The sequence below is a fragment of the Zootoca vivipara genome, chromosome 7 (assembly GCF_963506605.1).
Source record: "Zootoca vivipara chromosome 7, rZooViv1.1, whole genome shotgun sequence".
Classification (NCBI taxonomy): domain Eukaryota; kingdom Metazoa; phylum Chordata; class Lepidosauria; order Squamata; family Lacertidae; genus Zootoca; species Zootoca vivipara.
In genome coordinates this window covers 69313663-69335760 of record NC_083282.1, presented here as the reverse complement: position 1 = coordinate 69335760, position 22098 = coordinate 69313663, and the positions used below count along the sequence as shown (strand labels likewise).

The 22098-nt window shown below is 42.9% G+C and overlaps 1 protein-coding gene across 1 annotated transcript in view; it reads left to right on the top strand.

Annotated features, from left to right (window-relative positions):
* Positions 1–22098, top strand: part of DLGAP4 (DLG associated protein 4) — a 108187-nt gene that overhangs the window by 8886 nt on the left and 77203 nt on the right. Inside the window, exons 2-3 of the mRNA XM_035124315.2 lie at positions 14788–15005; positions 20665–20779. Coding sequence (XP_034980206.2) covers positions 14788–15005; positions 20665–20779 — 333 coding nt within the window. The remainder of the gene's footprint in view (positions 1–14787; positions 15006–20664; positions 20780–22098) is intronic.

Below are 22098 nucleotides of genomic sequence, written 5' to 3'. Positions count from 1 at the left end.
TTCCTTTGAAGATGGCAGTATCAGCACCTGTTCCTTTTGCTATGCCTTCCAAATATGACCCCTCAGCAATGCACCTGCACAGTAACAACAGATGTCTTGCATTCTCCGTGGCTCCCATCTTGTCTCTTGTTTCAACTCTTGATTTTGGCCAGGACAGAGAGCTGTCCATCAGATTCTTTTCATTCCTTCCCTTGCCTTCACTTCTTTCATGGAGGCAGCCATTTCCTTGCTTAACAACAGGGCTTCATTAACCATATTGCTAAGCACACCACAGAGCAGGGACCCAGCCCAATTAGGGGCCCCGCTGCTGTGGTTTAATTATTTAGGGTTCCCCAATGTGAAAAGCATGTTCATTTTGCTCCCAGCACCAGGTTTCTTTCAAATTCCTTGCAGCTGAGAATGCACTGCTGTTCTTTCATCATAAAGCAGGGCAGCATTGAGCATCTCCCCAGCTTGAGGTAAATGTAAACCAACGGTAGCCTGACCGCCATGGCGAGTAGAGGATTCTCTGTCGTGCAAAATACTACTTTGCAGGACAGGGAAGAATACATGGAGCAGAACTTTTGGGGCTTCTGCATGTGATCATATGTGTGACGGACAATGTATACAATTTCCTGGGCTTTTATGAGCAAATGGTGGTAGATGAGAGGCTGGATGTTTCAAGGCAGAAGATGGTATCCAATTTTGCTCACAGCTGGGAGAGGGCCTTAGCTCAATGTTAAAGTACATACTTTGCGTGCAAAAGGTCTCAGATTCCATCCCCAGCATATCCCGGTAGTAGGGCAAGGAGAGAAACTCTGGATAACAACTGCCATTAAGTGCATGCAGTACTGAGCTAGATTGACCAATGACCTGCGTTTCTATTGATCCAGTGGAGGTGTCTGCTAATGGAGGGGATTTTTTTGCTAAATCCTCCTTACAACTATAGAAAGCATACACACACCCAGCACTGTCTTCCATCCTGTTCTGGAGAGTCCGCCAACTCTCTGAAATGGATTTTTGTGGGTGCTGGGGACTGTAGGAGGGAGGAGGGGTTGCATTGCATCTTCCATTAATGTACATCCCTCCGGGGTGGGGGGCGGGAAACCCTTCTGCAGTTGCAAAACCACCAACTGGATTCCACCCAAAGAGCCTCAGGAAATGACTTGGTAAATTCCTTCCTCTGTGCTTCTTGATCTGTCACTGTCTGACTACAGCTTTGCCCGGGGAGGGCAGGATATAAATAAAACAAATTATTATTATTATCGCATACATTCTCTGGAAAGTTCATTTCACTCTTTTCATATAGCGTCGCATATAAGGGCCGCAGTTGTTCTGCAGTCACTATACATCCTCATATCAATGTTCTCGAATGCATGCAAGATTCAAGTATAGACCTAAGGGTACATCAATCACAGCTACTTATGAGAGATTAATACTCCTGAATACAGTGAATATGCTTTAACCTATTTGCATTCACATACTTGGAAGAGAGATAATTTTCTTGTGCTCTCAGAAGTGCACAGAATCCTTAGGCATCCTTTTTTGAATGAAGTCCCAGTTGTTGCCTTATGGGACAGAAACGTGAGCTTATGCAATGAAACGGAACCCTTTCTGGACAGGGGAAGTCCAAGAACCTAAGTTGTGTGAGACCTTATCTGAGGTTTTCAGAATTCTGTTGGAGAACCTTCACATCAGGGGTAGAGAACTAGTGACTTGCAGGTGTTGCTGGACTACAACTCCCATCATCCCTGACCATTGGTCATGATGTCTGAGGCTGATGAGCGTTGAAGTCCAGCAACATCCTGTGGGCCTTATAAAACTACGGCTTCTAATGCTTCCTGGAAAGAGGGGATGACTGATCAGCCAGCTTGAAGTCTGTAGTGTGGAGTTGCTGGTACTGGCATTGACCCAATTAGAAGCCTAGGGCTTAGCTAGGGGACGGGGTAGGCAAGTTGGGAGGCACTGGGCCGGCTGTGGCTCTGAGCACTACCTGAAAGTGACCTAAGGCACAAACTAGCTTTTAATATTGTCTTGTTTCAAGAGACAGTTCCCATTTTAAGGGTTCATCCTTAGTCAGTGTCACAAAAACTCTAGTGGGCATTCCAATTAACTGAGGCACTGGTATTCCAGATGCAACATCACAGCTCCAGGCCGCAGGTTTTGACATTTTGCATTGCCAGTGCTGTTAGCTATTCAGCCTTGCCTTTAGCAAGATTCCCTCCCCTTTTCATCTTGATGCTGATCTTCATCTGAAGGAATATATGTATGTTGGGCCCTGGCGTATTGGGAGCCTAGGAAATAAGAGGCTTGATGTTTAAGGGACAGAACATCCCGGAATCAAATGTCTTGGGTTTCATACATGCATACAGCAAAAAAAAAACCACCTGAGATCATCTGAGATGCCCTCTGTCCTGTCAATCCAGAATAAAGCCTGAGATGGACCAATATATTTAACTCATAGCATTCTGGACCACTGGCTAGGAGCAACAAATGAATTTGGGCTAGAAGGAATTTTCACTTATGAGAATCTGCAGGGTGAGAAGTGTGCTTTAGAGAGGGGTTAAAACTTCCCTCCAAATCCCTGTAGCAGTTTAATATTTTTCTGCCTCTTTGCAATGTTGACCTGTGGCTGCTTCAGCTCCCATTGTTTTAACAGTGAAAGACTTCTCTCTTGTGTGATACCAAGCAACCAGGGCTCACATAGTGACTGACACCATATAGTCAACCAATGCTTCTACATGGCAATATCATTGAGGGTAAAGACAAATCCTTCACTTTCAGTAAGAATGAATTTAGAACCTGAAGCAATCTGGGTTATTGCTCGCTTTCTTTTTTAACTGAGACACTTTGTCTGCTCACTCTCAATGTCACTGTCAAATTTCAACTGAGAGGTTTGTGGGACCTTTAAGCCTAATAAATTTATTATGGCATAAGCTTTCTTTGGACCATAGTCCACCACATCAGATGCATGAAGCATGTTGCAGGTACATACAGGTGAAACTCAGAAAATTAGAATATTGTCAAAAAGTGCATTTATTTCAGCAATGCAACTTATTATTTATTATTTTTCTTTTAATTTTGACAAATGCTTTCTTTTGGAAATTCCACAGGAATAAAACAAATAGTTACAATCATAAACAAAAATAAACATCGCTATGACATTTCATTAATTATATTCCATTTATAGTTGACCCACCTAACGACAAATAATGACAATGGCAACAAATCAAGGCTTGACATATCTTGCTTTGCATGTCATGCATCTATCTCATAGATTGGTTTCACCTTTTAAGTTGTGTTACTGAAATAAATGCACTTTTTGACGATATTCTAATTTTCTGAGTTTCACCTGTAGGTTGGGGGAGGTTTTGGCACTAAATGTGCTAATGACAGGGTGTCTGTGTTGTCATTTTGTGAATGACCATTGTTCAAAACATAATTATCACCTTCTATATTTTTCTGAATTTCCTTTCCTTCTGACCTCAAAGAGTGCATGCTTCTGAACAAGTGATAGGGAAAAAATGTGTTTCTTGGAGATTATGCATACTAAATGGAGAGTGTGCATATTGCCCAGAGAATGTACCAAGTGCAGTTGACCAAGTACCAAGTGCTCATTCCCCCCCCCAAGATCTGTTGGAGATTATGCATATTAGCCTGATAATGTACAAAATTCAACTGAGATGTTCACATCCACCAAAGCCTATTGGGAATGCTGCATAATGACCTGGGAATGTCCAAAATTCAGTTGATATATGCACATTTCCCAGGGTCTGTTTTCCAAGTATCTGGAGAATGTGCACAATTCACTCTTCATGGATAGATTATATACACATTCAGGGTCGTACTCGGGATCAAAATTGGGGGGGGGGCAAGCCATGGTCGATCAGGTTGTAACATTTCAGCACGGAAAAGGTTGTAACATTTCAGCATGGAATAAAATTAATTTTTATTCTAGTTACATGTCTTATACCAATATCATTTTTCTTGGGTTTGAAGAAAACTTGTTCAAAACTTTCATTTCAATCCAGTACTGATTTTCCTTGAAGAATTTTCGATGGACGCTCATCAGACACAACGCAGTCAGTCTGTCCTCTCCCATTGCACTTCTGAGCCAGGTCTTTACCCATTAAAATTTAATTTTCTACAGAAATTACTTAACTTACCTTTTTGGAACCAGTTTCTTATATCCATTTAGGCAGCCTCGATGTCTTCTAAATGTAAATAAGAAGGTAAACTAATAGCAGGCGGCTCAGTTTAGCGACAGGCGGCTCAGTTTAGTGACGCAGAACTCACTAGACCCCTCTAGAATATTCCCTCTTCCCTCTGCTAGAGCCCGCTAGAGACCTCTCCCTCCCTTGAACCCAATGGCTGGCTGACATAGTCGCTAGGTGGCTCTAGTCGCTAGGTGGCTCTAGATACTTCTCGGTTTTTACACCATTTCAGTGTGGTAAACAACTGATTATTCACCATCGCCCTACCTAATTTTGTTTTGTTTCATCACTTTATAACCATTTTATTTTATTTTTGCTTCTAGGGGGGCAGCTGCCCCCCTGCCCCTCGCTGGTTACGCCCATGTACACATTCTCCATGAGGTCTGGTGAATGCGCATAATGGCTGGTTGTTTTGCAAATTAAACACTCAACTTATATTCTCCATAACATGTATCTGTGGGAATCCAGATACATGTTCTTTGTATAATACATAGAGAATCATATTCTTGAATTTTCTTCACTAGCTGACTCCAGAGAGTCTCTCTGCTGCAAAAGCCCTCGGACTGGAAGGTGGATTTTCCACTCAGCTGCTTCTCTCTTTCTGTTTACGCTCTGTTTCTTTGGGTGATCAGGGGATGCTCCTGGCACATTTGTGGCAATGGGAGATTCGCTGCAGTGCTCAAAGCTTCCTCTTCTCTCCCCCCCCCCTTTTCTCCAACCCACTCATTATCCTAGGATGGAAATAATAGGTAATTAATAACTTCTCAAGAAGCATACATTTCCTGAGCAGAATAATCCTCTTGGTGCTGAGCTTCCACAGAGATGATTGGTCAGTCAGGCATGCGCTGAAGGCATAGCATCCTTAGTGCACCAAGAAGGGTTTTGGAAGGGGGGGAGTATATAGTAGAAAACTCAGTTGGCATGCTTAGGTTCAAAAACTTGGGCATGTCAACAACAACATTTCTTCCCTTCTCCTAGAACAGACACCCCCAAACTGCGGCCCTCCAGATGTTTTGGCCTACAACACCCATGATCCCTAGCTAACAGGACCAGTGGTCAGGGATGATGGGAATTGTAGTCCAAAACATCTGGAGGGCCGAAGTTTGGGGATGCCTGTCCTAGAATGTAGCCACAAAACTAAATCGGAACCAAATATCTGCAGTAAAGTTCATGACTTCTCATACAGCTTAACTGAATGGCTTCATAAGCAGGTCACAGTGGGCCACTGTCAGTTCCTCCACCCCCTTTGGGCCAAAGTATAAAAGGCCCTGTACTACCCAGAAAAGCTCCCCTGGATGGCATAGTGAGGAATCAATGGAGGCAACAAAGTACTTTTTATGGGTTGTATTTTGTTTTTGTTGTTTTTTGTTGCATTCACCTGGAGTTTTTCTCTACTTGCATTCAAGCCATCCCCCCACTTGTCTACTCCCCAGTAGCATGATAGAGCCATGTAGTGGAACAAAATGTACCGGGTGAACTCTGCAGTTCTTACTGCCTTGCTTTTTTGTGTTGTCATTTCTGTGCCTTGTGTTCTTCCTTGAGTCTTCTCACTGTTCCCCAATGAACTTCCCTCTCCATGAAAGTTCTGGCGCATGCCCGGCTGACTAACAACTCCACTAATCATATTCCTGGATTAGGGCTGCACTTGTCGGGGCAGGTTCCAAATTTCCATGGACTCACCTTCCCAATGAAGCTTTCTTTGACTGTAAGCAGAATGTTCCATAGGATGAATGATGAATCAAGAAAAATTATTAATCGATCAGCTAAAATGAATGCATGCCTATTTTATATGCAAATTCTGTTCAGCTGAAAGATCCATTATATGATGTCACACACCATCATTCATATTCCCAGGTAAACAATCAAGGCAGGGTTTGTTTTTGTTTTTAATATACAGTGGTACCTCAGGTTAAGAACTTAATTCGTTCTGGAGGTCCGTTCTTAACCTGAAACTGTTCTTAACCTGAGGTACCACTTTAGCTAATGGGGCCTCCTGCTACTGCCGCACCGCCATCGTGCAATTTCTGTTCTCATCCTGAAGCAAAGTTCTTAACCCGAGGTACAATTTCTGGGTTAGCTGAGTCTGTAACCTGAAGCATCTGTAACCTGAAGCGTCTGTAACCTGAGGTACCACTGTAGATGTTTTCCAGAGAGAGATGAATAGAAATCTGAAAATTAGTCACAAACTGAAAAATCTCAAAGGGATTAGCTAGGTGGCTGTTGTTTATAAACTGAAAAAAGCCTTTATTTTCCTAGCTTAAAATAGATTCTGGTTTATGTGAACAAGAATGGGCTGGCTCTTTAAGGAGCATGGCCCTTATTCATAAAACTATTCATAAATCTAGATTATGACCACCTTGAAACTCAATGGAATTCCCTTCCATTATTTGCATTGTTAATCTAAGATAAGGATGTGCATTGTGCAACCTGTGGCCCACTGTCAAAAGCCCTCTGCAAGCAATTGCTTCACACTTCTGGCAAGGGTGACCTATTCCTCCACTGGCAGCCCATGGGGAAATGGGGGAGGGGAGAAGAAGGTATCAAAAAGACAGAAGAGATAAGGAAAAGTGGGTGGCAGCACCAGCAGGCAGTGAGACAGCAGTACTCACTTGACCTCCTGTCACCAGCGTCACTGCAGCTTACCAGGAAGAAGAGGGGAAAGGGCAAGTTGGTGGTGAGGTCAGTGCAGTGGAAACATGCCAATGTGTTTGCACCACGCTGACCCCACTGCCATGTTGCCATTCTCCCTCCCAGTAAGCCACAGTAGTGCCAGGTGATGGGAGGCCGTGTAAGCACCAATATTCCACTGACTGCTTCTAGGTAGCAGAAAGAGAGAAGGAAATGTGATTAGCAGAGAAAGCAAGAAAATGGTGACTCCATGCACTTATGGTTCTGGCCCAGTGATTGTGGGCTTCAGTTTTGCCCACAATCAGTATGTGACCCAAAAAGACTACTGCAGGTAGATTGTGGTCCTCAGCGTGGGTCGGGGGAGAGTTGTCTACCCCATTCTTGACAATAGAATGGCAGGATTTGAGAGCATTTATGAAAGACCCTATCAGTGCTTCCAGCATGGAGTGGTAGCCCTGTTTTCAATTATCGTAGCCCACTACATCATGATAGCTAAGCCAGTGCCATGGGCAGAATGAGTCTCGAGCCTTTGAAGTAGGGTGAGCAGCTGCAAGAGAGGGTTGAGTTTTTGCAGTTGTTTAGAAGAAGGAATTTCATCAGAGGCAGCTTTTTATAGCATTGTGCTACCAGAGTGAAAGAAGCTATAGCTGGGGAAATCTCTCTTCAGTGTAATATTAAAGAGGCAGGAGCCCTGTTTGCTGATTGCATCTAATCATTCTGTGGCACATTTCAAAGAGTCTGTCTCTGCCTGTAGGTTTCTCCATTTCTGTGTGAATGCTAGTAGGACAGAGTGTGTGAATTAAGAGAAGTGAGCCAGGATGTTTATATGAGAAGCTCCAGAATATATGCTCTGATGTGAAGCCTGAGTGCATTTAAGATCATTGGAACTATTCTTTGCACCATGACAAGAGAAGTTGTAAAAAGTGTAATAAAAAAAAATTACAACAGAGGTGCATATCCTCAGTGACAGAATCTTCTTCCCTCTCCTTTGTCCATGTTACAGCTGGTTTCAAGGCAGCCTTGTAAATAAGGTTGCTTCCAGACAACCTGCTTATTGAGCATTTGTCCTGATTTATTTGCAGGGATATCAGACGGCATTGGGTATTTATTTAACATTCATTATGATTTGTTTGCTGGGAGATGATGTTGCGTCAAACAAATGTTATCCCACACTTTGCAGTGCATTTTCCCATCGTTTTCCTTATTGCAAAAAGAAATCTTATTTGGGGGTTGTAGGTGGCTTTGTTGCTCAATATCTAAATCAACTTTGATTGCACAACTAGCATTTGCCAGTATGTGATTGAACCCCACCCCAAAACAGCAACCGTCCGAAATTGCTCTGAAACCCTGAAAGGTACTAGTCAGCAAAATATACGGATAAATAAAATACTATCCTGCTGGCAGCTGGAAAAGGAGGGATGGAGAGATTTGTCCTCCCTCCAACAGCCCACTGCCTTTTTTAGCTGGATGTGGGGGACTGGCCTTTCCTTTTCTCTTTTTGAATTTCTTTTGAGGGGGGGGGGTATTTTTGAAAAAAAATACTGTACAATTTAAGTCGATACAGAACAAAACTGTCAGAGCCCACTGGGTATGTGTGTCATGTAAACGATTCCAAGTATGGATCCCCAAACCCTGAGTGTTCATTCGCTTTGTGCCACCTGCTGAATATAGCAATTTCATCTGGGAGGGGCTTTCCCCTCTCTGGTAGCCTGCTTGGTTTCTATACCAGGCATAAAGGAGGATCAGAGCCCTTCTCTGCCAGCCTGTACACTCACCAGTATGAAATTCTGACATTTGCCTGCCTGCCTGCCTGCCTGCCTGCCTGCCTGCCTTCAGTCCCTTCTCACCTATAACTGCAAAGCTTGTCCTTAAATACAAGGCTGCATAACATTAAGGCATCTATAGCAGTATGGTTCTCTTCAGTGTGCAGAACCCCAGATGATGAAAATTAAAACTGAGGTCAGTGTTCTATGCACCAGTGCCACTAAATGAGACTCACTTCCCTTGCTGAGAATAGAGACCCAAACTGTGCTCCTGGGAAATCCCACTGGCTCTCTGTGTCACAGTCTTCAGCAAACTGCACCGTTTTCTCCCTTCCATCTGCATGGAGTTGATCTAGTTTCTAGTAGAAGAGCTTTCTGACCTTGATATACCCATACTGGTCTCCCATCTCTCCTTTTTTCACTCACTTCCTTGCTGCTGCACACTCAAAATATATTTGGTCCTTTTCCAGCTCAGTTTCTTCCCTCTTTTTTTTTTGCGTTTTAAAATTTTTATTGAGGTTTAGTCCAAAAACAAACATATCAAATTTTTAAGAGAAATATTACAATAAATCCGAAAAACTTAACTCAACTGACAATTAATCTTCAAACACAAAGATAACAAAATCATTTATACTATTATTGTGATGTTGACTTCCCATCGCCTCCAGTAGTGCTTCTCATCTTTTTTTGCAAAGTACATACTTTCCTCTTCATCTTCTTATAATTTCTTTTGTACCACAATGAATCCAATCATACCCATAACTCTTATACTCTCTAATACAAAGCCGGTCATTCTATGGCTGCCATGGATAATACGTTATAATTATTTTTCTCTTGTATATATCTCCTAAACACATCCCATTTTTGTGCAAACGACTGTTTGGTGGTTCCCCTTAGATTGTCTGTTAGTTGGGCCAGGTTTACCATATCTGACAATTTATTTTGCCACTCATTAATGGTTGGGACAGTGTCCCCTTTCCACCTGCCCGCAATTAGCAGCCGAGCGGCTGCTGAGGCATATAAAAAAATCTCCTTATACTTAACCGGTATATCCTTGTTCAGAATTCCCAACAAAAAAGCTTCTGGCTTTTTTTGAAAGTTTAGCCTAAGTTTTTTTTTCATTTCTTCATATACTGTATTCCAAAAGTCTTTAATCATCCGACATCTCCACCACATATGCATAAAGTCCCCTCTTACTTCCCCACACCTCCAACATCGATCCGATATACTCTTATACATTTTGGAGAGCTTGGCAGGTGTCAGGTACCAGCGGTAAAACATTTTAAACATATTTTCTTTAATGGAGTACGACACTGTAAATCTCATATTGTTCTTCCAGAGGGCTTCCCACTCGTCAAGCATTATGTTGCGGCCAATGTCTTGGGCCCATTTTATCATGACCTCTTTCGTCGCTTCTTCCTTGACTTCCCAGTCAAGCAAGACAGTTTCTTCCCTCTTCATCCATCAGGAACTGTGCCTAATTGGTAAAGAACATCAGAGAGTACTGTGAGAAAGGAATGGTTGTTGAATTTTTCTCCTCCTGATAGCAATGACAAAGTTTATGACATAATTTTGCTCTTTCGGAGACTCTGCAAAGTCTATGCACATGTGCACACGCACGCACACACACACTTAAATATATGTACATACATATATGTTACATGCATTCCTAGAAAGCAAAGTCACACATTCAGTTCAGAAAAGCCCTTCAGAAACATGGTTTGGAAGCATGGAAGACCACTTATGATGGTTATAGACACATCAGCAACAAAGAGGAAATGTATCACTGGGGGGGGGAGGAGACAGATTAGCACATGCTAATTTACGGTATATTTAAAGGTGCAAGTTTAGAAATAATTACTAAGACTGAAGCAGAAATACATCTCACCATAGTGGGAAAGTCTAGTGCCCCAGCTCCTTTCCGCACAGGGTAAAATTAGACGTGAAAAAGTGAGGGGAAGAAAAAGGAAAGAGAGAGAGAGAGAGAGAGAGAGAGAGAGAGAGAGAGAGAGAGAGAGAAAGAAAGAAAGAAAGAAAGAAAGAAAGAAAGAAAGAAAGAAAGAAAGAAAGAACATCCATATGCTCTCCTTTCCTAATGTTTGGTCAAAATGACTTTCTGATGATGAGAGCTGTTTGACAATGGAGCATCCTGCTTACTCTGGGTCCAGTGCACTCCTGCCACTACTTTGAAAAACAGCATCCACACAATGTTAACCACAATCCACATCCATCATGTATTCATCCTGTTGTTTCCTATGAATTGCCAGATTTTGCTGCATTTTCCCCTCGAACCAGCTTTGATTCTAATGGAGAGAAAAAACTCAACCTTGCTGCATGTTCATCTGGTAATGTGTACACAGCCTAAGACGGCTACCCCTCTGGAAACAAATGCACGTGTTTCCTAAGCATGGGGCTCTCTCCTTCACACTTTACACTTATTTATTTCAGATTTGGGGAGTGTTCACCTAAAAGTGTAATGTGAAAAGCAGCTTCCAACTCGGCTGCTAGCAGCAGGCAGTTTCCTTCTGCCTGCTTCTCTCTGGTCTCAGATGATTCCTGATTACACCTGGCGGCGCTTTCCCTCCCCCAGCCTTACATTGGTCATGCCATAGTGCGTACTGTCACTTGGGAGTGCTGCTTTTCATCTCCAGGCAGGCAGTTCTTTTTTTTTTCTTCCTCCCGGTGTGAAATTAACAAGTTGAAGCTAAGGCAGGTCGAAAATCTCCACCGCCCCCCAAAATGGTCTAATCTCCAGTCAGACGTGACTCCAAGGCAGCTAGTGGTAAAGTGCTTTCAGAAGGCTTGTGTCTCCTTCATTAGGAAAGGTCAAAGCCAATCACCCCAGCGGTAGTTTGAGGAGAACAAGATACAGGAGTCTTATTAGGGTGATCTGTCACTGGAGCCTTTTTGCTTTCTACAAGGGCAGAAGAATGCAACATCCACAAGCCCATCATGGACTTCTTTTGCTACCACTTTCCCCATCCTCTGTAGAAGCAGATGGTTGGTGGCCCTGGAGGATGCACAAGAAATGAATGCAAATAGGCAACCTTATGATATTTTCTGCGTGCTGAGACTGTACAGATCTCATATGTCAAGAGTGAGGAGCCTGGGGCCCTTTGGATGCTGTTAAGCTCCAGCTCCCCTCAGTCAGCCAACAAGGTGAGGAAGGATAGTTGTCATCCAACAACCTCTGTAGGGCCACATGTTCCCCAACCTTATCATATAAGAATACGACTTTCATCTGTGATCAATGTGATCAGGATGGGCATGTGCCCTGCAATAGATTTTAAAGAATCATATTTATGTTTCTTTGAACTTTTTAAAAATAAATGTCATTGTTTTATGTGTGTGTCCTGATTTACAGAGGACATTCTTTTAATTTGAGGGCAGTGTTGCAGCTGTGCCTCTTACTGGAAGAGGGTAGGGGTAGGGTATGGAGGCAGTGAGGTTAGAATTTGGTGAACTGGGCTAGTTGGACAAAGAGTGTGCATTGAAATGTGGGGAATATTGTGTTAGTTTTTTTCTGATTATAAAGCTAGTGCTTCTGTTCCATTTTCTAAAGTTCCTTTCATACTGCAGTATCAGTTGTGTTACGGAACTGTGGCATGTCATGCTAAATTTCATTCACACCATTGGGCAATGTCATTGTTCCCCTACTCTTTCTGCACCTGTGTATTTCTGTTCCCCCGCCATTAACACATGACAACAATGTGAAAGAACCATATGTGGGTATATTGCCCCAAATTTCATCACTTTACTCCAGTGATTTTCCAGGTTAAGGGAGCTACAAATGGAATTTTGCTGGAATAATAATAATAATATCTGAAATGAGGACTAAACGTGTACTAATTTCCATTAGTTTTCTGGAAGTGCATTGTATGTCATATGAAAGCTCAAATACAGTATAATGTGGAAATTAACAGTTCAGGGAAATGTTGAATGCATGTGAATGCAGCCATAGAAAGACAAGATGGAGCCGACAACGTGGTAGAGAGGAATTTTCCAGTACCCTTTGGCCCTTATCTCTTGTTTGCCTGTGGTTAAGTGAAGTATGAAAACAAAGTTTTCTCGAGCCTTCCAGGAGGCTGTGCTGAACTATCTACAAATATGGGAAGATATTTACAAGGAACGGCAACATTTGAATCCAACAGCAAAGGAGATTGAGGTGCAAGATCAAGATTTAGAGGACAATTTTGATTTTGAGACTGTGTGTGAGGAGCAACAATTTGATGATAATTTGGAGACTGATTTGGTTCAAAAAAAAATATGTGTTGGACGATGAAAAACAAAGATTTAAACAAGGAGACGAGGCCGACAAGGAGAAGCAAAGTGAAGTGAAGATTGATGGAAATGAGGACTCTGGAGGGACTGAAATGTGGAGAGGCGGTAGTGAAGGAAGGGATAGGCAGGGAGAGGGGGGAACAAAGGCCTGGAACTGGAAGTGGGAAAGAACTGGTGTGGGGTGAAAACTTTAGTTAAAGGTTTTTTTTGGATGGTAATAACGGTTTCTGAAATCTTGGCTTGTTAGAGGAAATGTTGATCCAATTGGGGGAAAAGACATTGGGAGGGGGGAAGGAGAGTGTTTTAAAAGTTTAGGGTTAGGAGTTTTCTGGAGGGATTAGAAGAATGGTTGAGGAAATATTTTAGAGTTTGTTTTTAATATTTTTTGTGTTTAGAGAGGTGTTTGGGTAGAGAGCTGCCTGTCTCCCTCTCTTTACTCTTTGCACCCAGTGGCAGGGGGTGCTCTGAGGAGAGGGGGAGGGGTAGAAGGAAACCCAGACACAAAAATGGAACCTTTAGAGTGCTGAGCCCCTCGGGTTACCCTAGTGGCAGGAGGGGACTCGGAGGAGGAGCAGCATGAAGAAGGAGAAGGACTAAGTTAATATGATAAGAATAAGATTTTGAATTAGAATAGAAAATCCGCCATAATCAATTAAAGAAGTTAGGGAAACCAGGAGGAAGAGAATCGAGGAAGCCACAAACAAATTGTTAAGAAAATAAGATTTGGGAATTTATATTTTTTCTTTTTTCTTGTTTTTTCTTTTTTATTTTTATTTTTCTATTTGTTGTTTTATTGTTAAGTAAATTGGTATGTTGAAGAATTAGCTGGGGGAAAAACCAAACCTCAGAGATCCTCCGCTTCTGTCCTCTCAGTGGCAGGGGGGGGATGAGGGTGGAGGAGGGAGGGGGGAGGCCAAACCCAGCTTTAAAAGGACCCCTTTGTTTTCCAATGCCCATGGGTATCACTGGTGGCAAAAGTGGTCTTGGGGGTGGAGGGAAAATGAAGGGACAGAATTTATTTTGTGTGTTTTGTTTGTCTTGTTTCTATAAAAATTAATAAAAAATATTTTTAAAAAAAGAAAGATGGCAGGGCAGCTTTCTGCATTTCTAACATGCCAGATGAGATGGATGCCTAGTCCAATACAGCACAACTCTTCTTAATCTGTTTAAAAGCAGGGGGGGAGGACAAGGTCATTATTATGCACTGGAAAAACATTAGAAAAGAAAAAATCATTTGGACACTTCCAGCACAATGCTTTACATGTCTACTCAGATATAAGTCCTGCTAAGTTCAATATTTTTTGTTCCCAGGTAAATGGATGGAAAACTGCAACCCCTCAAACAATGCATTTTCCTTCTCTTTGCTTTTGTCTCTTATCAGCCTTTGGTCAGGTCAGCAGGGACATATAGCAAGGATGGCATTTGCTAGCTAGCACATGATGGGAAAATAAAACTCCTTTTCTCCCCCTTGACCATGTGCTAGGAAAGGCAGCTCTGTCATTGCATCTCGGACCAGAGACTTTAGGATCAGTCAAAACAAAAACACAAAATGCTTCACTTCAAGTACTTCGTGCCAAGGCTAAGGATTAACTAACTAACAGCTGGCATTATAAAGGTTAAGACAGATAATATAGGCTAAGAGGTGACTAAAAGTCAGGCTTCACAGCCTAAGCTGACCAAGAAGGAATTGCTTTGTGCATACTCCATTTAGCATTAGTAGTAACATGCATGTTGTTTACAAAGGCTTCCCTACCTGCATCAGTCCGGCTCGCCAGGAACCTGTCACTGTTAAATAGGTACAGGAGGCTGGACTGGATGAGTTGATGACCTGCTCTTCTGTAGATCTCCAAACGGCCCCTCCATCGCCCACTTTTTTTCCTTTCCTTACCAAATGCTATGTCTGTGTTCTGTTGCTTTTGCAGGTGCCTCAGGGAGACTGGAATAATACCTTGACTAGGGACAAGGACAATGAAATCCCATGCCGGCGCATGCGGAGTGGGAGTTATATCAAAGCCATGGGGGACGATGACAGCGAAGACTCGGAAACCAGCCCCAAGCCATCCCCCAAAACTGCAGCACGGAGGCAGAGTTACCTCAAGGCCACTCAACAGTCACTGAGCGAGCAGAGCACCACCCACAGGTACTGCCTTCTTATTTCAGTGCTACCTGGTGCTCTGTGAATACCTGCATCTTTGGCATGGTGGCAATGGCTCAGGTGCCTTAAAGACTGGCATCTATTGTGGCATCCCTAGATTTCACTGTTCAGTTTGTCAGACGCATGACGGGTTATTACTGGGTTACAGGCACATGGTGGAGGGTAGAGCTGAGATTAAACAGTGGGCTCAGAGGAAAATAAATGCAGAAGGAACAGAGGCGGTGATAATTGTATTGTTAATGGTGTTCATTCACAAAAACAGTTGTTGATAGTACAGAAATCCTGGCATTGGTGAGTCAGTTAACATATGTAATGAGTTTGATTAGTTTTGGGGGTTATATATATATATATATATATATATATATATATATATAGGTTTATCACAATTCAATCCAAATCAATGAAATATAGTATGAGCTACATCCATCTTCTTCCTTCTCAGGAATGCTTAAAGGGCTGTAGGGAAGATGGAGACAATATGGCCATTTGAAACCGGTGGGTGATAGAATGGTATTATCACACGAATAGTACAGTGGTACCTCTACTTTAATGCATTCGGAACGCATTAAATTTGTAAGTAGAGGTACCACTGTATTCTGAAGCCGACCTAGAATTGTGACTCATTTGTTCACAACCCTAAGGACCAAGCTTTTCACATTATATATTGTTCCATTCACATATTTAGTACCTGATAGTGGCTCCCGCAGAACCTTTCATTAAAGTGCATTTGTACACTTAAGCTAGGGCTGAGATGAGCACCATTTCACAGCTGATTTTCCTGGTCATGATTAGAAGGATGAGGGTGCAAAAGATGTTGAGGTGGAACTTCCACAAAATTATTAGAACAAGATGTTGAGGTGTGCTTGCTCCCTGCTAGGACGGAGGGATTGCAAGACCTCAGACAAAAATAAACAAACCGAGAGGCAGTCTATAAGTTATATTCACCACATGGGAGGTCCTGGAAACAGCCTCCATGTGGCTGGTGATTCCCAGCACAGCTGTAATGTGTAAAATGGCATCATAAAAACATAAGAAGAACCTACTAGATCAGGCCAGATGCCCGTGGAAAGGCGGCAAACAGGACTCAAGCACAAGAGCGCTCTCCCTTCCTTTGGTTTCCAACAACCCGTATATATAGAATTCTACAAGTTTCCATGCCCTGCAGTCAGCATGGAGACTAGTATAAGTAATCTTTAAGACAGCTTTATTGCCCCTCCTATTTCCAATGTTTTATTTCACCTGCATCCCTGTGAACATCTCCTTCATGCAAACTGGCCCTTGTTGACAGTTTCCTGCCCATTGAGGGTTGGACTGGAAGGTGACTTCAACTGCACTTTATTCTCCATGTAGATTAATAGAAGAGCTCTAAAGTCCTACACTTTCCTTCCCACCTTTCTCCTGTCTGTACCCTAGTCATTCACCCCTGAGAGGGCAGAGGGGATCTCAGTTCAAAAAGAACCTGCATACGCTAAAATGTAGTAGCCAAGGCTCCAGCAGAATTGTTGATCGCTTTAGTAAATGGCCAATAAAGGAAGTCACCTGTCTTGCTAGTTTGTAAAAATGCAAGACCTAGTGCCATCTGCTGGCCACTGAGAAATAAATGTTGTTTCTGCATTTTAAGTACACTACTGGTTTTGTGAAGCGCAGTTCAAGCTGCCAAGAGACCGGCACAAAGAGGATTTAGAACCATGTTGCCCAGGTTGTTGTGGGAATGGATGTTTATAAAATTACAAATACATTAACTAAATTGAGAAAAGTACTTAAGGTTCTATGTACACAGACTGACGGGCTTTGATAAATGCAACTTTGGGGGGGGCATAAGAACATAAAAAGAAGCTGCTGGATCAGGGAAAAGGACTGACCAGTCCAGCATCCTGCTCTCACAGTGGCCAGCCAGATCCCTCTGGGAAGCCTGAAAGCAGGACCTGAACACAACAGCACTGTCCCCACTTCTGATTCCTAGCAGCTGGCATTAAGAGGCATGCTTCCTTTGACAGAGGAGATAGAATATAACCATTGTGGTTAGTAGCCATTGATAGTCTTCTCCTCCATTAATTTGTCTAATCCTCTTTTAAAGTCATCCAAGTCAGTGGCCGTCACTGCATCTTGGGGGAATGAGTTCCATAGCTTAACTGTGTGCTGCATGGAGAAGTATTTTATTTTATCTGTCCTGAATCTTCCAGCATTCAGATGTCCATATGTTCCCATGTTAGGAAAGAAGAAAAACTTTTCTCCATCCACTTCGCCATGCCATGTATTATTTGATAAACTTCTATCATGTCACCTCAAAGGCTCATCCGGATTCTGTTTGTGTCGTGATTACCAGGCACAAGTTTGAGTGGTTTTTATTTTGTCCCTCCACTTTCCCCAGGAAAAGCCACTGTTTACTGCTGAATCGGAATGAACGGCAGGTGGGTTTTCAGTGGATTTATGTTTGTTCAGATTCAGCGGAAAACAGTGGGTATTCCAAGGGAAAGTGGCAGGGACTAAAGAAGAACCACTCAGACCCATGCCTGGAAATCACAGCACCAAGGGAGGTCTGGATGAGCCCTTGCCTCTTCTCCAATCTGAAACATCTCAGATGCTGCAGCCTTTCCTCACAGGGTAGTCACTCCATCCCCTTGTTTGTTTTGGTTGCCCTGGCCTTTCCTAAAACTTTTCCGGCTCACTTTGACTAATGGTACTGATAAAGGTATCAATTGATAAAGGTATCAATTCTATAGCTATCAGTTCTAAATTGATAGGGCAACACCTACATGTATGGAGGTCTGTGTGCGCATAAGAGTCCTGCCATTCACAAAAAAGCCAATAATTCTGGCCATTCAATCCTTTTTTTCCTTTTGGTTTCAAAAGCCTAAGGAGTCAAAAAGCTTCCTTGAAAAGAACAATGGTAGATTGACTGAGTTAGATCTGGCAATGACATATACAATGTGTTTATACCGTAGTTGCAATCCAATACACAAGTACCTGGGCATAAGCAGAAACCTTTAAGTTCACCCTGGCTTTTTAAACACTGTATTATTATTATTATTATTATTATTATTATTATTATTATTATTATTATTATCTCTTAAATCTCATATTATTAGTTTAGTCTCTACTGTGACCATGGCATTCTATTTTTGTCACATGGGATTATTGTCTCTCCCCCACTCCCCACCCTCTCTCTCTCTCTCTCTCTCTTTGTGGTGTGTGTGTGTGTGTTGATTTTATTTCTTCCAATTTAATAGTTTATTTGATTGCTTGATTTGTGTCGTGTATCACCTAGAGCAGGCATCCCCAAAATTCGTCCCTCCAGATATTTTTGGACTACAATTCCCATCATCCCTGACCACTGGTCCTGTTAGCTAGGCATCATGGGAGTTGTAGGCCAAAACATCTGGAGGGCCGCAGTTTGGGGATGCCTGACCTAGAGGATTGGGCAAATAGGCCAATACTAAATAAATAAAATACTTCTGGATAAACATGTTTAGGATCACACTAATAATGATAGGTAAAGGTAAAGGACCCCTGGATAGTTAAGTCCAGTCAAAGTCGACTATGGGATTGCAGCACTCATCTCACTTTCAGGCCAAGGGAGCCGGCGTTTGTCCACAGACAGCTTTCCAGATCATGTGGCCAGCATAACTAAACCACTTCTGGTGCAACAGAACACCATGACGGAACCCAGAGCATATGGAAACGTTGTTTACCTTCCCGCCACAGCTGTAACTATTTATTTACTTGCATTGGTATGCTTTCGAACTGCTAGGTTGACAGAAGCTGGGACAGAGCAACGGGAGCTCACTCTGTCGCGCAGATTCGAACCGCCAACCTTCTGATCGGCAAACCCAAGAGGCTCAGTGGTTTTAGACCACAGTGCCACATGTGTTTAGGATCACACTAATAATAATAACAATAATAATGTAAACACTTCAGTCCTAAGCACACTTATTAGGTAGTGAACAATTGTCATAAATCGGCCTTGCAAAGAGATGGGTCATTGGTCTATATATCCCAAAATCCCCTTCCCCAGCCTGGTGCCTTCAGAATGTTCTGAACTGTCATCTCTGACTCTTGGCCCTGCTATAACCCAAAATATCAGGAGGGCAGTAGGTTGGGGAACAATGGGCAGTGACTAGCAGCACTCTCCAGAATTTCAAAGCATACCAATGCAAGTAAATAAATAGTTACAGTCTTTCCCACACCTGCATGGAAAGGCTCGGGACAGAAGTTGAGACTGTCTGCAGTTGGAGCATGCACTGCACCACCAAGCTACGGCCCTGCCATTATTTGCTCAGCTATCAGTTTTCTAGCAACGACAATGAGTTTTGTTTTAAATGCAGCCTGTTAGAGTCTTGGAGATGTGCTTAGCAAAAATGAGTTTGAGAGAGCAAGAGCTCCCCTGGAGCTTCATTCTTCAGCACTGACAAGTACAAGCAATGTATGTGGTGTGCTCTGGCTGTATGTGGAGCGTGGCTGTCACCCAGTGGCCATTTTGTGCTGCTTCTTCTGCCTAGTTTGTGTGTCTGTTCTTGTAAGCCTTTCCTTGTGACAACTGAGGGCCAAGCAAGATGCAGTGTTAAATGTGTATTTAGCAACGACTGGTGGCCATGGGTACTTACTGGAGCCAGAGCCAGTGGCAGACAGCGCCACCCTCTGACTGGCTGTAAAAAAGAAGGCAGGAAAGTGGAGACTGGCCATGGGCAAGCTGAAATTGGTGGGATATTGCCCCCAATTGCCTTAATGCACCAGCCTCCTTAAAAAAAAAAATACCAGTAGCAGCCACTGGCATTGGGAGATGAGAAGGGGGGGATTAACTATTGTCTCTCATGCTGCAGTCCTGATCAAAATTGCTCCTTTGACACTGCTATTTGCTTCAGAAGAAAATCCCCCCCACAGGTTCCATAAGTACATTTAATCCATTGTGTGATTTATTTCCATAACCAAGAGTTTAGGTGACAGTAGCACAATATGCTGTTGGTACATCCTGGAAGGATAGCCTTGCTTCTGGCTAATTGGCCGTGCTGCTGTTTGTTCCCCTTTAAACATTTGACAACATGCTTGTTCTTGCACAAGGGCAGGACAATGAAAAAAGAGCAGATCTGAGGGGAAATGGTAAACAAAGCAAAACCATTCACCAACAACATCCATATGTTGAAAGAGGAGGAGCTGATTACTAATTACAACCTCTAATAGACCTGCACAACTGTATTATACATAGTGATTTACTGTCCTAAATATTGCACTCTGAGTGCCTGGACACTACAATAACCAAGCAAAAAAAGGGGGGGGGACTATCTGCCTACAGACTGTCTGCAACAAATGTGTATTTATAGCACCAAAAATGGTCATGCCGGAAGGGCCTAGATGGCTGATTTGGGAGGGTGCCTTCCTAATGTCACATGGCTGAAGTGTATTGATTAATCTTTAAATGCTCTATTTGTTTTTGCTTCCATGTCTTCTAAAACAGCCTAGTGTTAAGTAGAGCAGAGGATGATTTGCGTTAGGCAAGGCTTGAGATGCATTAGTTGGTAACTCTGACAAATCTGCAGTGTGCAGGGAGCTCTGGGAATACCTGGTTGTCACCAAGATCCACAACTGATTTTGTCTCTCCTGGTGTTCATGTGATCATCATCTCAGACTCTCTGTCCTCATTCCACAGGAGTCTGGACCGCCTTGATTCGGTGGAGATCCTTTTGCCTCCAAAGTTCCCAAGCTGGGAGGAAGAATACAACCAGATCGCAGACAACCTTAATGAGTCCAGTTGCATCAACCAGGTAAGAGCCAGCAGTTCACAGCACCAAGGAGGGCCAGCCTGAGAGTGGGGAAGGAGCAGTAAGATGGGGGAGGTGGCTTTAATTTGCTCACATTGCAGCTCAAAACAAATTTTGTGATTCCCACATTTGTAATTCAAATATGAACCCACATTGACTAGAATGTGAAGTCAATCTCTTCTGCTTCCGATTGCTGTAAAAACAGTACTTGAGCACAAATATCTCAGAAGAGGTTCAAAGGCAATATGTGTTGTTTATACATATTATTATTATTTATTATTATTATTATTATTATTATTATTATTATTATTATTATTATTACTGACTATCTTTCCCAATAAATATTCAGCATTCTGTGACCACTGAGCATACTCAGTCCTCATTGGGTTGTTTTGGGATCCTTCCCTTTCCTTTAGGGTTCCCCCTGCTTCTTCTGCAAACCTTGGTGTTTCCGCAAGCTGGCTATTACGTGTGTGTTTGTGTGGATGGTGCTGTTTGGCCTGCATAAGGATTACACAGAGAGAATCAGTTCACTATTAGTATATAGGATGATAAGATGAACCTTGCTGGATCAGAATAAAGATCTATCTAATCTAGTGTCTAGGATCAGACAATGGACAAGCTGATGCCTCCAAGAAGCCAGCAAGGTATGGAGGTGACAACCCTCACCTTCTGTTTGCTTGTCCCCCAGCAACTGGCACTTGAAGCCGGAGGTTCCCTGCAGCTAACAGCCACTGGTTGACATATGGTAATGTTATGTACTGCTGATTGGTCTGCAGGAGCCACCAAATCCAGCTCCAGGTGGAAGTGAATCAGCAACCAGATTGGCCTGCAGGAGCAGCCAATCAGGCTGCTGGCAGAAGTCAATCCGCAAGCTAATTGACCCACAGGTGCAGCCCTGAAGTAGCCAATCACGCAAGGCCCATTGTGTAAAGAATGTATATAAGCAGACATTTTGGGGAAAGAGCCATTCTTCTCTTCCTCTACTTCTATTGCTACTACTGGTACAAGCCAAATAAAGAGCATGAAATTCATTCTCGACTCCGAGTATATTTCAGGTAACTTCCTGAATTTGTCCGCGTGGGAACAAAACTAAAGTAGGTGAGGTCAAAGCTGGCAGTGGATGGCGCTACTCCACACTCCCTCACACACTTGCATGAACACTACACCCACATCTCTCACACACATGCATACATGCTGCACATCTTTCTTTCACACACAAAGGGCTATCCCACACACTCTTTAGCTGTTCTAGAATCATTAGCACCAAGGGCTGGATCTTGTGGCATGGCGATTAGCCTTATACTACTTGAACACATGTT